The 15026-nt window shown below is 46.7% G+C and overlaps 1 protein-coding gene across 6 annotated transcripts in view; it reads right to left on the bottom strand.

The window, feature by feature from the left end:
- TMEM94 (transmembrane protein 94) overlaps positions 1-12734 on the bottom strand; it is a 35315-nt gene extending 22581 nt beyond the window's left edge. For 3 of the 6 annotated variants that reach the window (XM_082604011.1, XM_082604010.1, XM_082604007.1), the window contains exons 1-4: positions 12602-12733; positions 12268-12402; positions 6684-6923; positions 1123-1252 (exon numbers count right to left, since the gene is read on the bottom strand). In XM_082604011.1, coding sequence (XP_082460137.1) covers positions 1123-1146 — 24 coding nt within the window. In that variant the 5' untranslated portion in view covers positions 1147-1252; positions 6684-6923; positions 12268-12402; positions 12602-12733. Of the gene's footprint in view, positions 1-1122; positions 1253-6683; positions 6924-12267; positions 12403-12601 lie in introns of all 6 variants that reach the window. The other 3 variants (XM_082604012.1, XM_082604008.1, XM_082604009.1) reach the window with 3 other exon arrangements.
- Positions 12735-15026: the final 2292 nt, after the last annotated feature.

The following is a 15026-nucleotide window of genomic DNA, read 5'->3' on the forward strand; positions in this document are numbered from 1 at the left end:
AGCCACTGGAGCACCAGGGAAGTCCCTAAACTGGGACTTGAAGAAAGAAAAGTAGGAGTTTGGCAGGAAAAAGGGTGGGGGAGGGGATTTCTGGGTAATGGCCTAAACGTGGAGTGTGTGCCCAAACTCTGAAGCGTTCAGAATTACCAGTGGTAAAGGCCAAGGCAGGGGAGGTGAGGGATGCTGGGCCGATGGCAGGAGTGGGATTATGGAGGGCTCTGGACCCCACACTAAAGGTTTCGGCAGGTGGTGTGATGCCTTTTAAGCAGGGGCAACAAAAAGTCAGCTCTGCGTTTTGGATAGCCTTCCCTGCCCGCCGAATGGAGGCAAGGGGTCAGAGACAGAGGGACCTGTTAGGAAGGTGTGACAGAAGGCCAGGCAAGGTGGGGACTTCCCTGGCGGTCCAGCAGTTCAGACTCCACACTTCCACTGCAAGGGGCACGGGTTCGATCCCTCGTTGGGGAACTACGATCCCACATGCTGTGCAGTGCAGCAAAAAAAAAAAAAAAGAAGGCCAGGCAAGGACCTAGAGGAAGGACATCCCCTGGGGCAATCCTCATCCCAGGAGAGGGATGCTCTGTTGGCTGACAAATCTAACTCCACGTAAAGATGGTATGCCTGGAGGCTGGGGTGCCTGAGTCAGGCTGGGGGAGGATGCCTGGACCCCCGGGCTGTTTACCCCCAGCTGATTCAGCAGCTGTGTCTGGAGTCTGACTGGGGAGCTCTTCTCTAACCACAGAGAGGGTGCCCAACTGAGTACTCAACCCAGCTCAGCAGGTTGGGGCAGAGCCCAGCAAAGGGCAAACAAGTGAAATTACACACCCGTGGGCAAGGAGTGGAAGACTGGCTCAGAGCCAACCCCAATCAGAAACCGGCTCCCATGCGGCCGTGTTAACTGGTCCACCCTTTGTCCTTGAGTCCCAGCTCCCTGAGCCTGTGTGTTCCACCCAAGCAATAGTACCGTTCAGGAATCAGATCACGTACCCCAAGCCTCAGAGCTGCGCCCCCTCCCTCACTTTTGGTGTAAAGCCTCCACATGAGGACCTCCCAGGCAAACACAGGTAGGGGGAGTCCAACAGAGACACACAGACAATCCCCGTTAGGGAACCGATCATGGCCTACCGCATGCTTCTCCTTCAGGTCCATGGGCCCAGGGTACTGCAGGCATGCCCAGAGGAAGGTGGTCACCCCCGAAAGGAAGGCTCCTCCCCAACATGTACGAACCCCAGTGACTCTGTCACAGTCACAGCATCTGGGGAAGAAAAAGAAAGAGGTCCTGTAAGGCCAGGTTGCTGGAAGGGGCAGCTATTGTGAAACACAACAGTATCATCTAAACAGCCGAGCAGGACGTGGAGAAGACGGTGCTGGTGACGTCCAGGGCCCCGGCCTGTCCTGGCAGCAGTCAGCTTTACAAATTCCACTCTCTGTGGCCAGGAGGGAGAGGGCTACAGCAGGGATGCTGGAGAGCTGCAAGCTTTCCCTCTTTTCGGAGGGAAACGTATTTTCGGAGGCACGTATGTTTTGTTCCATGTGTACTCTTTTTTTTTTTTTTTTTTTTTTGCAGTATGCAGGCCTCTCACTGTTGTGGCCTCTCCCGCTGCGGAGCACAGGCTCCGGATGCGCAGGCTCAGCGGCCATGGCTCACAGGCCCAGACGCTCTGCGGCATGGGGGATCTTCCTGGACTGGGGCACAAACCCGTGTCCCCTGCATCGGCAGGCGGACTCTCAACCATTGCACCACCAGGGAAGCCCCCATGTGTACTCTTTGACTTGCTGACTTCCAGCAGGCAGGAAAAGCCATGGCTCATCAGCTCTTTATTTATTTATTTATTTATTTATTTTGGCCACACGTGGGATCTTAGTTTCCCGACCAGGGATCGAACCCGTGCCCCCTGCAGTGGAAGCGCGGAGTCCTAACCACTGGACCGCCAGGGTAGTCCCATACCTTCACTTTTAAAGAGGTGATGAGGGACTTCCCTGGCAGTCCAGTGGTTAAGACTCCACGCTTCCACTGCAGGGGGCACGGGTTCAATCCCTAGTCGGGGAACTAAAATCCCACAGGCTGGGCACGGTGTGGCCAAATTAAAAAAAAAAAAAAAAAGTGAAGGTAAATTGCAATCTAGATACAACTTGAATAATCAGGCAAATGGTGGGAAGAGCAGCAGAAATGATCAAAGTAGAGACGTGCTCACTTCACCACCACCAGGAGCACAGCTGGGAAACACACGCCACACATGCCAACGCGTACATGGCCACAGTCAGTGGGCCTCTCAAGCGGTTGGCCAACAAGGAGTGCTCAACAGGGACCTGGACGGGTGTCCACGAGGATGGGGGATCCAAGGCGACAACAATCTAGAAAATGAAGATTAGCCTAACCTCCCCACCCACCATTCCCTCCCCACATAACCCCGACTCTCACACATCCATCCTGGCAGCCAACACACCTTAAATGATTTCAAATCAGTTTTTGGGTAAAGAGTGCCACTGAGTAATCTGATTCGGTGCCAGCTGACTACTTGAGGAGAAAGAACTAACCTGCTGACTGGGGCAGTTCTTTTGGGGGCCTGCAGCAAAACCTACCTTAAGAGGAGCTGGTCAGAAGCCCAGGAAAACTGATCCATAAAAGAGCTGTCTAGAAACAATTAAAAAAAAAAAAAAAAAGCTGTGTCCAGAGGACCCCAGACAGGAGGCCCAGGCTCTGCAGGCACTAAATCCGACCCACGATCCCATCCAGTTCCTCGCAAGACGTCAGAGCCCTGCACCGCCAGGTCTGTCCCTACCTCTGCTTTTCCAGCCAGGGCCCTCAAAGCTGAGCTAGTCCTGGAGGGTCAGAGACAGGCAGTGGTGCTGGGAGCAGCACCGCAGTGCAGCGACATTTGGTTTTTGGCAGCCAACTGAAATGGGATCCTGAGAGGCCGAATGCACTTCTGCCTAAGGCCGCTCTGACTCAGGCACCCTGGCCCTGTTTACAAGTACAGCTCAAGGTCCCCATGACATCTCATGCCAGCAGGGGCTGGATGAGGCAGTCACCACACAGGGAAAGGCACCAGGAGCCAGATGGGGATTATGCTTAACTCCTTCTGCCAGCATTACAGGAGTGAAATAACTCTGCGGCCGGATGGAACCACAGCAGTTCCAAAAGGGCAGCCAGGAGCACGACATTTTTCTAAGAGTCTCTGTTTTCCCATCACTCCATACATGGGATTCTGGGAGAGAGTTGTCCTTAGCTGTCTGATCTGAAACCAGCAGCTGTATCCTTAAAGGGCCAGGTCCACTCCCTGCCCATTGTGAAAAAAAGCACAGGCTTCAAAGCCAAACACTCGTGGGTTCAAATCCTGGCTCCATCATGTATCAAGTGCCAAATGACCTTGGCAAATCACTTGTCTCTCTGAGCCTCGGGGTCCTTGTTCATTGAATGGAAGTGATGATACCTATTTCACAGCTATGCAACAGGAATTGGTAAATACTATATGCAGGAATTAGTAAAATACTATATGCAGAGGGCCTAATACAGTATTTGGTATATGGTAGGTCTTAGTAGTCGCCATTACTATCATCTACTATCATCAGCAAACAAGAAATATGCAGAAAGAGTCACCAAAGTCAAGAACGAGAACTCAAAAGTAAGGAGAAAAAAAAAGAAATAAAAGGCATAAAGATTGTAAAGAGGGAATTCCCTGGCGGGGCAGTGGTTAGGACTTGGTGCTTTCACTGCCAGGGTCTGGGTTCAATCCCTGGTTGGGAACTAAGATCCTGCAAGCTGTGGGCATGGCCAAGAAAAAAAAAGATTGTAGAGAAATAAGTAAAACTGTCTTTATTTGCAGAAGACTCGATCAAACATGTAGAAAACCCTAAGGAATCTACAAATAAGATATTAGAACAAATAAGTGTGCAAGGTTGCATGATACAAGGTCAAAATATAAAATGCAAATATAAATTTCTATACGCTATAATGAAATATAGGAAAATAAAAATGTGTAAATATCACTTATAGTACCAAAAAAAATACTTAGAGATGACTTTAATGAAAATACACATAAGTCCTATACACTGCTGAGAGAAATTAAAGAAGACCTAAACAAAGAGAGAGCTATACCATGTTCATGGAATGGAAGACTTAATGTTAACATTAATGTTTTAATATTTAAATTAAATAATATTCATACATTTCTATTTATCAGTATTAATATTAATAGGCACCCATCAGAATGACTAAAATGAAAACGACCGACAGTACTTAGCGTTGGTGAGAATATGAACTGATAAATTGCTGGTGGGAATATAACATGGTATAACCATTTAGGAAACCATTTTGGCTGTTTCTGATAAAGTACAGGTGACTCTTTAACAAGGCGGGGGTTAGAGACACCGACCCCTGACACCACCCTCCTGCCCCCCAAGCACAGTGGAAAATCCACATGTAACTTTACAGTCAGCCCTCCAAATCTACAGTTCTGCATTTGTGGATTCAACCAACCATGGATCGTGTAGCATTCTGGTACGTATTTAATGAAAGAAATCCACATATAAGTGGACTCATGCAGTTCAAGGGTCAACTATAGACACTTATTACATGACCCAGTAATGGAAACATATGTCCTCAAAGAGAATTACATACAAATGTTCATAGCAATTTTATTCAAAATAGCCCCAAATTGGAAATAATCCAAATGTCCACTCAGATGAATGGATGGTAATCCATTCAATGGTAAATCCATACAATGGAATTCTACTCAGCAACAAAACAGAATAAAGTACTTTTATACACAACAATATGGCTGAATCTCAAAAACATTTGATGAGTGAAAGAAGCCACACATAGGGCTTCCCTGGTAGCGCAGTGGTTGAGAATCCACCTTCCAATGCAGGGGACATGGGTTCAAGCCCTGGTCCGGGAAGATCCCACATGCCACGGAGCAACTAAGCCCATGTGCCACAACTACTGAGCCTGTGTTCTAGAGCCTGCAAGCCACAACTACTGAGCCTATATACCACAACTGCTGAAGCCCGTGCACCTCGACCCCATGCTCCGCAACAAGAGAAGCCACCACGATGAGAAGCCCGCACACTGCAACAAAGAGTAGCCCCCGCTCACCACAACTAGAGAAAGCCCATGCGCAGCAACGAAGACCCAACACAGCCAAAAAAAAAAAAAAAAAAAAAAGCCACACACAAAAGAGTGCCTACTGTATGAGTTAATTAATATAAAATTCAGAACAGGCAAAACTAATCAATAGTGGCAGCAAGCAGATCAGGGGTTGCCTGGGGGCAGGGGGAGGGAATGACTGCAAAGGGCACAGGGATCTTTTGTTTAATATCTTGACTGTGGGTGGTGACTACAGGGGTATACACATTTGTCAAAATTCTTTGAACTATATACTTAAATAGGTGCATATCATTGTATGGAAACAGAGTTGCCTCCATAGTGCTGATTTTCCAAAAGTACAGTGGAATCCGAGCTCAACTAACCTCTAAAATGCCTAGCACATGCAAGATTTGGCAGATATAAAAGAGAAGGGATAATGAAGCAAACATTTATCCAGCACCTGTAGTGTGTTACAATAGCAGATACTTAGTAAGTATAAGGAATGGTCCTGTTTTCAAAGAAGTATAAGATGTGGTCCCTTCCCTAGAGGGATTTATAATATAGTGGTTTGGGCTATTATGAAAAGAGATAACAATTCAAGTTGGCATTGACATACTAAATGAGAAGTGTAAACGGGTGCTTAGGAGTAAGAAGAGGAAGGGCTGCCCAAGCAAGAGCCACAAGTCCCAACCCAGGCACCGGGGAAGAAATGCAGGAGCCTTTTTTTTTTAAATTGGGGTATAATTTACAATGTTGTGCTAGTTTCAGGTGTACAGCAAACTGAATCTGTTATACATATACATATAGCCACTCTTTTTTAGCTTCTTTTCCCATACAGGCCATTAGAGTATTGAGTAGTGTTCTCTGTGCCATAGAGTTGGTCCTTATTAGTTATCTGTTTTACATATAGTAGTGTGTATGTGTCAACCCAATCTCCCAATTTATCCCTCCCCCCGGGAGCCTTTTTGAAAGATAGTGATCTGACCTATTTGGTTAGAGCAGAAGGCCTGAGTAGGTCAGACTGAAGAAATAAATGAAGAAATAAATGACCACATAGGACAGGGAATCAGGGGCCCTCGAAACAAAGACACCCTGAGGAGTCACTTAAGGTTTCTGAGTAGGTCCCAGGATTTTAAAAGGGTAGAGAATGGATCAGAGGGGAAAGGGAAAGAAATTACAGGCAGAAGAGTTAGAAGAAAATTACAATAACCCTGGTTTGCCATGACGGGTATCTAGACAAAGACGGCAATGAGAACGAAGGGGTCGATGCTTCCTGCTGCCAAGCTCAGAACCAACATCAAAAAGAACTAGCGTGGGGACTTCCCTGGTGGCGCAGTGGTTAAGACTCCACCCTCCGAATGCAGGGGGCCTGGGTTCGATCCCTGATCAGGGAACTAGATCCCACATGCATGCTGCAACTAAGAGTTTGCAAGCTGTAACTAAGAGATCGCAAGCCACAACTAAGGAGCCCGCCTGTTGCAACTAAGACCTGGTGCAGCCAAATAAATAAATATTTTTTTAAAAAAGAAAACAAAGAAAAAAGAATGGGTGCCCAAGGTTCAGGTTGAGGGCGAGCTGAGGAGCTGGCTGTCCTTACCTCTTCCAACACAATCTTCATTAGCTCTGCTGGTCCTCTAGGCACGCCCAACACACCAAAAACACAATTTGGTGGACTCTACTCAGCTGAAAGTGTGCTGATGGATGCATGGATATTCAGTGGGAGGGAGGTTTTCAATCACAAGTCTCGGGGTTCTATCCTTGGTGGCATCCTACCTTTATCAATAACTTGGGTGAGGAAACAGATGGTATGCTAATCAAATTCTTGGATAGCACAAACCTGGAAAAGAGATCAAAGTCAAGCTCCAGGAAGATCTCAACAGGCAGAAATGATGGGCCAAATCTAATAGATTCAATTTAACTGTAAGAGATTCGATATTAACTCCTGCACTTAGGTTCAAAAACTACTGTAGTAAACTATTACAAATGGCTTAGTTAAAAGCATTTTCAAAATAAGTGGCATGGCCGCCCAGAGTTCACTCACATTTAGGCTGCATTAACAGATATGCCAAGTCCCCCAAAAGACAGGGGTAAGTCTCATTCCTGTACATTTCAGAGCACACCTGAAATATTTTGTTCATTTGTGCATCACACACTTTAAGAAGGACACTGACTAAAATGGAAGGCTTCCAGAAAACAGCAACCAGGTTGGAGAAACTATCACATAAGAATTAATGGGGCTTCCCTGGTGGCGCAGTGGTTGAGAGTCCGCCTGCCGATGCAGGGGACACGGGTTCGTGCCCCGGTCTGGGAAGATCCCACATGCCGCGGAGTGGCTGGGCCCGTGAGCCATGGCCGCTGATCCTGTGCGTCTGGAGCCTGTGCTCCGCAATGGGAGAGGCCACAACAGTGAGAGGCCCATGTACCGCAAAAAAAAAAAAAAAAAAAAAAAAAGAATTAATGGAAGGGACAGAAAATGCTTGGCCAGGACACCAAAAACACAGCAGGTTAGAGCAGAGACAGGAGGGCATGACGGCTGCCAGGGGAAAGAAGGGCCAGGCTTACTCTGGGAGGCTCCAAAAACAGGGACTAGATTAGAGGGAGGAAGCTATACGGAGGCTGACTAGGACCTAATATGAGCAATATCTTTTTTTTTTTTTTTTTTTTTTGGCTGCGTGGCTTTTGGGATCTCAGTCCCCATCAGGGATTGAACCTGTGCCATGGCAGTGAAAGTCTGGAATCCTAACCACTAGGCCACCAGGGAACTCCCAAGCAATATCTTTTATACATATTAGAACTGTATAAAAAAAATGGAAGAGGCCACCCTGAGAGGCAATGAGCTCCCCATCACTAGAGGGATCCAAGCAGAGGTGGGGAATTATGGAGCTAATAAATACATCAGGTAGCAAATAAGAAAGAGATGGCTTTTTATGGTCTCTTCTAACTCCGAGAGACTATGAAATCAAGAAATCCAGTAGCATCTACTCATGAAAAGATGCTCAACTCTATCCACAATAAGAGACATTCAAATTAGACTACCCCAGGGGAACAAAGCTGGAATATTTTCACCACTGGACATCAAGGTTTTATAAAGCTACAGTAATTGATGCAGTGTGCTATTGGCCTGGTAATAGAGTCTAGAAATAGACCCAGACATATGTGGTCAATTGATTTTTGAAAAAAGGTATAAAGGCAATTCAGTAGAAAAAAAGTCTCTTCAACAAATTGTGCTGGAACAATTGAATATTCAGATGCAAAAAAAAAATACCTTGTAAATATAGCTTGCACCACATACAAGAGTTAACTAAAAATGGATCATAGACCTAAATGGAAAAGTGAAACTATAAGATTTCTAGAAGAAATAATGGGAGAAAATCTTTGTAACTTTGGGTTGGATTTCTTAGAATCAATACCAAGAGCATAACCTACAAAAGAAGATATTAATAAACTGGAACTAAGTGGCTGAGGATAGGAGTGGGAAGAATTTTCACTGTATATACTTTTGTGCCTTTTGATTTTCAAACCATATGAATGTACCAAATGTATCTTTAAAGAATCAGCAACCTCTCACTCCTGGGGATATATACCCACAAGAAGTGACAACAGAGACCCAAACAGATATCTGTACTCTCATGTTCACAGCAGCACTATTCACAATAACAAAGGTAGAAGCAACCTAAGTGTCCATCAACAGATGAATGGATAAACAAAATGTGGCCTATACATACAATGGAATAGTATTCAGCCTTCAAAAGGAAGGCAATTCTGACACATGCTACCACATGGATGAACTGTGAAGACCTTACGCTAAGTGAAATAAGCCAGTCACAAAAGGACAAATATTGTATGATCCTCTTATTTGAGGGTCCCAGAGCAGTCAAATTCCTAGAGACAGAAAATAGAATGGTGGTTGCCGGGGACTAGAGGAGGGGGGAATGGGAAATTAAGTGTTTAATGGGGACATAGTTTCAGTTTGGGAAAATAAAAAAGTTCTGGAGATGGATGGTGGTGATGACTGTGTAACATTGTGAATGTACTTAATGCCACATAACTGGTTAAAATGGTAAGTTTTGTATTACGTATATTTTACCACAATAAAAAAAAATCAGCAACTTCTGGTAATTCCCTGGCAGTCCAGTGGTTAGGACTTGGCGCTTTCACTGCCAAGGCCAAGGTTCAATCCCTGGTTGGGGAACTAAGATCCCAAAAGCCACACGGTGTGGCAAAAAAAAAAAAAAAAAATCAGCAACTTCTGATTTTGCAATTGGTTCTGGCTTACATTACAAGGAATATTCACCCACTGCATTCCATGTTAACCTTAGGGATGTTTATGCTCTTTTCCACCCCCCCAATATTTATTTATTTATTTATTTTGGCTGCTCCTGGTCTTGACTGGGGCATGCGCACTTCTTAGTTGAGGCATGCGTGCAGGATCTAGTTCCCCGACCAGGGACTGAACCCAGGCCCCCTGCATTGGGATCATAGAGTCCTACCCACTGGACCACCAGGGAAGTCCCTATGCTCTTTTCAATACACCTTTGAGTTTCTCTCCAGTATATATCTTTTTGCAGGTGTTTCCCAATATTTTTCTCTTCAGCTTTGTACTAAGGAAGACTGTTATCAGGAATCTCTTTTTCAAGATGATCCTGAAATTAAGAAAACTGCGTTCATATCATTACACTATTTCTAGTTTCCCAAAGGCTGCTGTGAGCCCTGAAAGGGTCTTCTTCCCTTGGGCACCCCTCATTCCCCATCACTCTAGGCCTTTGGATGCAGACATCAGGCCGGGTCTAAATCTGGTCCCTAACCTACTTGCCACGCCACGTGATCCTGTTTACTACTGGCTTGGCAACCACAGGCAAAGCTTATTATTACACGAACCCCTGGTCACCATACCACACATTTCTGGCTGGCTGGTCCCTTCGGAAGAAAAACATTCCTGCTGCAGCCACGGCTTAGCCTTTAGTTCACCTGTGTACTGTAAACAAATCGGGGCCTGCTCAGAAACCAGAGTTCAAACAATATTTTTAAAGGAGCCTATCTTTTAGGTCAAGAAAGACACTCTCGTGAAACCAATGATGATCCAATAACCAGATAAAAAAGATTAGCACACATTGACCCGCAGAGAAGTGCCAACCACGACTGGGAACCTTCTCAATTAAACACCAGGAATGGATTTGAGAAAGGCTATTCTCAGAGCTCAAACTCGACTCAGGTGAAACCTCAAGTCAAGCCTTGGGTGTAGGTCACATTTACAATAGCGCTCCTCCCTCGCCCCATAGAAATTGTTTCCCAAGCCCAACACTGGGGAAGCAGCAGTGGGAGGAACCGAAGGATAGCGACTTTCATTTCTCCTGAGTTCTGCAGGAGTTAAGCTTTCCGAAAGGCTGCTTTTCAGCGCTTGGAGCTGGCACTCCCTAGCAACTTCTCAAAATAGAAATGTGAAGGGCTTTCTGTTTTCTTCCATCTCACCGCCCAGCCCTGGCTCTCCCGGACTAATCTTCTGATGTCGGGTCACCACAAACAAGGGGTGGGAGTGGGGGGTAGGGTAGGGGTTCAAGGGCAGTTAACTCTCAATTCTTTGGTGGCTGGTTATCCAAGGGGACGGTCTGTACTCCAACTCCCTGGCCAATGCACTTCTCCATGGTCTCCACCAGTTTCCCTGTTTGTCGTTCTGACAAAAACCAGCGAGCAAGGAAGTTACAGCTGACATGGCAGTTGAAATAAGCCTTGCAGAGTACATACAGTATGTGGATTTTACAGGAACATCTACGCAGTTCCAGTTCCAGTTACTGACAGTCTACGTTCTGATGTCTTCTGATCTTTACAGTTATTTTTTTTAAACTCCATGGATCATTTTTATTTGACTTTTTAGAAAATAAACCTTACTTGTGCCATTTAAAAAAAAATTAAAACTACCTCGTTGGATTACTAAGATCAGCTCTTCTTTTACCAAGATCACCATAAAGACATACCACCATGGTATTTCTTCTTTCTTCAGTGCTTCCTAACCTTTCTCTGCCTCTGCACTATTCTTAAACACAATCACACTCTCATTCATAACACCTCTAATGACACCACAGTGGTTCCCCCAAACGGAGGAAGGGCTACCTTGTCCTGACTCTGCCCCTCCCTGTCTTTCCTGAGAACCACTAATTTACACCCACAAATAGAGACTACAATAAATATTAATACAAGAAATCAGCCAGTGAACTACCTGCTGGTTACTTAAAATTAAAAAATGCAAAAATATATTGAGAACCTAGTAAGTCCCAGACCCCATCCAAGGGATCCTTATATATAGACCACCTCATTTAATGCTCACAACCGCCCTGCAAAGGCTGAGAGAAGTTAGGGAACTTGGTTTTCTCAGATCACACCTAGGAAACCACCGGCTCTAGTGGATAAAGGACTTCAGAGTTCCAGTCCAGGGACCTTGATGACCCTGGCCCTTTGCCTCTCCCAACAGTTAGTCTCCACATCTGTAAAATAAAACGTTAAAATTCCCTCCTGACTTCCATCTTCTAAGAGTACCCAGGCTTAACTGAACTGTGTCACTACAGCTGAGGTGAGGGTCTTGGATAAAGCATGAGAAAACTATCATCATCCCCAGTACACAAAATCACACACAAGAAGGAAAAGGGATTCGATACAGAGCTCCCTCCTTTTCTTCCCCAAGAGCCACACACACACAAAAAGAGGGTGGGATGTAGCAGCGCGTGACCAAATCAATGAACACGCCAAAGTGCAGCCCGTGGTCACACACCAATGAAAGAGCAGGGTTTCCCTCGTAACTGGCACCGGGCAGGGGCTCACACAGCAGCACACGAGGGACTTTAAGAACTGGCTTCAACGGTGAGCAGCAGAGGAACGAGAGCACAGCAGAGAGATCAGTTTATAGGGTAGGAAGTAATGTTCCTCTGGTTGCTTCTAAGGAGTCTTTAAACAACTTTCTGGAAAGGCGGAAGGGGGCGGGGGCTGGTGGGGGGGGGCAGGCAGGGCATGCTCCAAACTGCAACGTCGCTGCTCAGGGTTGAAAAGCCCCTCCGGCTCCATCCACCTGGACACAGGGGACGTGGTCAGCACGAGGGCCCGGACGGCAGCTGAGAGCGCGCGCAGGGGAGGCAACCATCTGAATTGGGCCGGGATGGGGACTCCCAGAGATCTATAAATAAACTGAATACCAGCGCTGGAAGCCTTCTGGGCCGGGGCCCAGGCACCGCAATCCTGGGGCAGGGAGTCTTTGTTGGCGGGAGGCTTCGATTTCCGACGCGGGACCCCCAGAGGGCCAAGCCAGGGCCGAGGGCAAGTGTGAGCACCTGGGGGAAGGAAATGGCCAAGAGCTGGAGGCAAGAGCCAGTCCCTTGACTCCTCCACCGAAGGGATCCCCCGAGACCATTACCTGGGTGCAGACCCCAGACTCCCCTCCCCGTGCCCAAGAATCCCGAGGACGCCGAAGGCCGAGCCCCACGCCCCTTTGCTCCCCTTGCTTCGGGCCACGGGCCTTCTAGTACTTACCGGGGCCCGGGGACCAGTCTTCCTCGCCCGCGTCCTCTCCCCTCCCTGCCCCCTCCTCACTTCGCGTCCCCTCCTCCAGCGGCCGCAGCCATGTCCGTTACTGGCAACTCCAAGGGGGTTTGCCTCCTTTCTCGGACAACGAAGTCGCCGGCTCGCTAGCTAAAGTCCTGGGCGTTGATTGGTCGCAATCCGAGACGGGCGGGGATTCTTGGCTTCTTATTGGCTGAGCGGAGCACTAGGCTGTAGCCACAACCTCCCCTCCGGGAGCCTGGCGGAATTAAGTGCCAAGTGATGCCGGCGGGAGAACGCGCAACCACTGTCCATCCCTTTTTTTTTTTTTTTTTCCCACTGTCCATCCTTGAACGTCATGCCGTAGCGTTTTCTGATCCAGAGTTCCTGACCAGAGGTGAGGGCACGGCTTTCACCTAGGTTAGTTTTCCTATGGAATTATCCTAAAAAGATCAACGGGCCGTCCCGCCCCCCGCCTTTCCTTTTAAAATAAGCCCTTTGCAGAGCGCCTGTGTCTCCAAAGCTCCCTCCTTCTTGCTGGGAACAAATGCCTCGAGACACCTCGCTCAGAGACCTTGGAGGGAGTCCCTCTGGGACCAATACTGCTTCCAAACCAAAGCTGGAGAATCTAAGGCAATACTGCAGTTTTTCTCCTCAGCTCGGCTGAGCTCTAAAGGGAAAAACAAGTTTAAAAAAATTTTTTTTCTAGATAATTAGAGAAGTCGCCTGGGAGACGTCTCTTGGGAAAACAAAGCAAGCCTGTGTCAGTATTTACTTCTGTTTTCCCAGAGATCTAAGTCTGGAGAGTTGGTTTTTTGTTTTTTAGACTGTTTATAAAACTAGAAGAAGGTCATGGCTGGTCCTGGGAAGTAAGAGCCCCTTCTCCCTGTTAATGAATTTGATTATGTAATTAAACCTCTCTTGCTTTTCAGCTGGACAAGAAGGTGCCATTTCAGTGCCTAATCTTGTATGTTTGAACTGTTTTAGCTGTTGTCTAAAACTGGTAGAATCATATCCCTTTCCTGAATACAAAAATCTTCTGCTGTTTATCTTCGCCAATAGAAAAGTCCAAATCTCTCTGCCTGACATTCAAAGCCCCTCATAAATCGACTCAGACATACATTTCCAGGCATAACTCCCCACAAACCAAACGACTCCTGCAGCCACATAGATTCACCACCATCCCCTAAATGCCTCTGGGACCCTCCCACCTCTGCTTCTTTGCCCAAGAGTTTCCCTGTGCTTTGTAGGTTCCTTCCTACCAATAAAATCAATGTTCAAATCCATACCCATCCTAAAGGTCTACCCCAAACACTACCTACCCATAAAGGCTTCCCTGACTTTTAGTCATTGAAACTCTGTAGCACTGAGCTTTTCTTTGTGTCTCCACTGCTACCTTTACAAAAGTATGCTTTGCACAGAATTATTTTTGTAAGACTTCAAGCAACCTGAAGGCAGCTGGCTTATCCTGGCAGTCAACACAGCACCTTATTTGGAGGCTGGTACCCTGTAAATGTTTGCTGAACTGAACTAGTCAATTGCCTGTATCTAATGTCTTTTCACTTCATCCCAGAAGGCTTATATGATAGCTGCATTTGGAAGGTTAGCAGGTGTAACACAGTCATCCTGCCCTGCTCCACTTTGTACCCCAGTCGCCTCTGGCCATACTTGTTTCTCTGTTCCGTTGGGTTTTATGAATATCACTCAACAAATTTGAACTGAGTGCCTACCAGTTTCAGGGACTGTGCCACAGTCCTTCACTGTGCATTGACCATCCCCTCTGTCAATCCCCCCAGCTATAAAACTTTGCCTAAGATGGGACTTCCCTGGCGTTCCAGTGGTTGAGACTCCTTGCTTCTACTGCAGGGGGCACAGGTTCCATCCCTGGTTAGGGAACTAGGATCCAGCATGCTGCGCAGCATGGCCTAAAAAATAAAAAAAAAAAAAAAAAAAAAACTTTGCCTAAGAAGTAAATCAAATCACTCAATCCAAAACATACTGATACACCCACTCTAAATTCACCCTGGCTAGACTTTTTGTGGCTCTGAGGTCTCTATGGCCATGTCTTCTTGGTTGTCTAGTAACCCCAGGCAGCTGTACCAATCCTTCTTCACTTTTCTGGAGCTTTCCCTATCTCTCCCTACCAAAATGACCTTGATGGGAAGACCAAGGCCTTCCAGTGGAGATGTCTCATCCACTTTATCTGCTCCTATTCCCCTTTCAGCATTCCTCCAGGGAAGAGATACTCCTCTTCCTTTCCCCATCTGTATCCTCAATCCCTTGCCTCACCCCAGCCTACTTCCCATCTCTAGGCTTAGCTTATGCTGTTTGCGGTGCCTGAAATGCCCTTCTCCTTTCTTTCGAACTCCCGATCATCCTTTAAGATCAGATTGGCTTGTCCTTGCTCTGTAGATAA

Source organism: Mesoplodon mirus, assembly GCF_964341445.2.
Source record: "Mesoplodon mirus genome assembly, chromosome: 18".
Lineage (NCBI taxonomy): Eukaryota > Metazoa > Chordata > Mammalia > Artiodactyla > Ziphiidae > Mesoplodon > Mesoplodon mirus.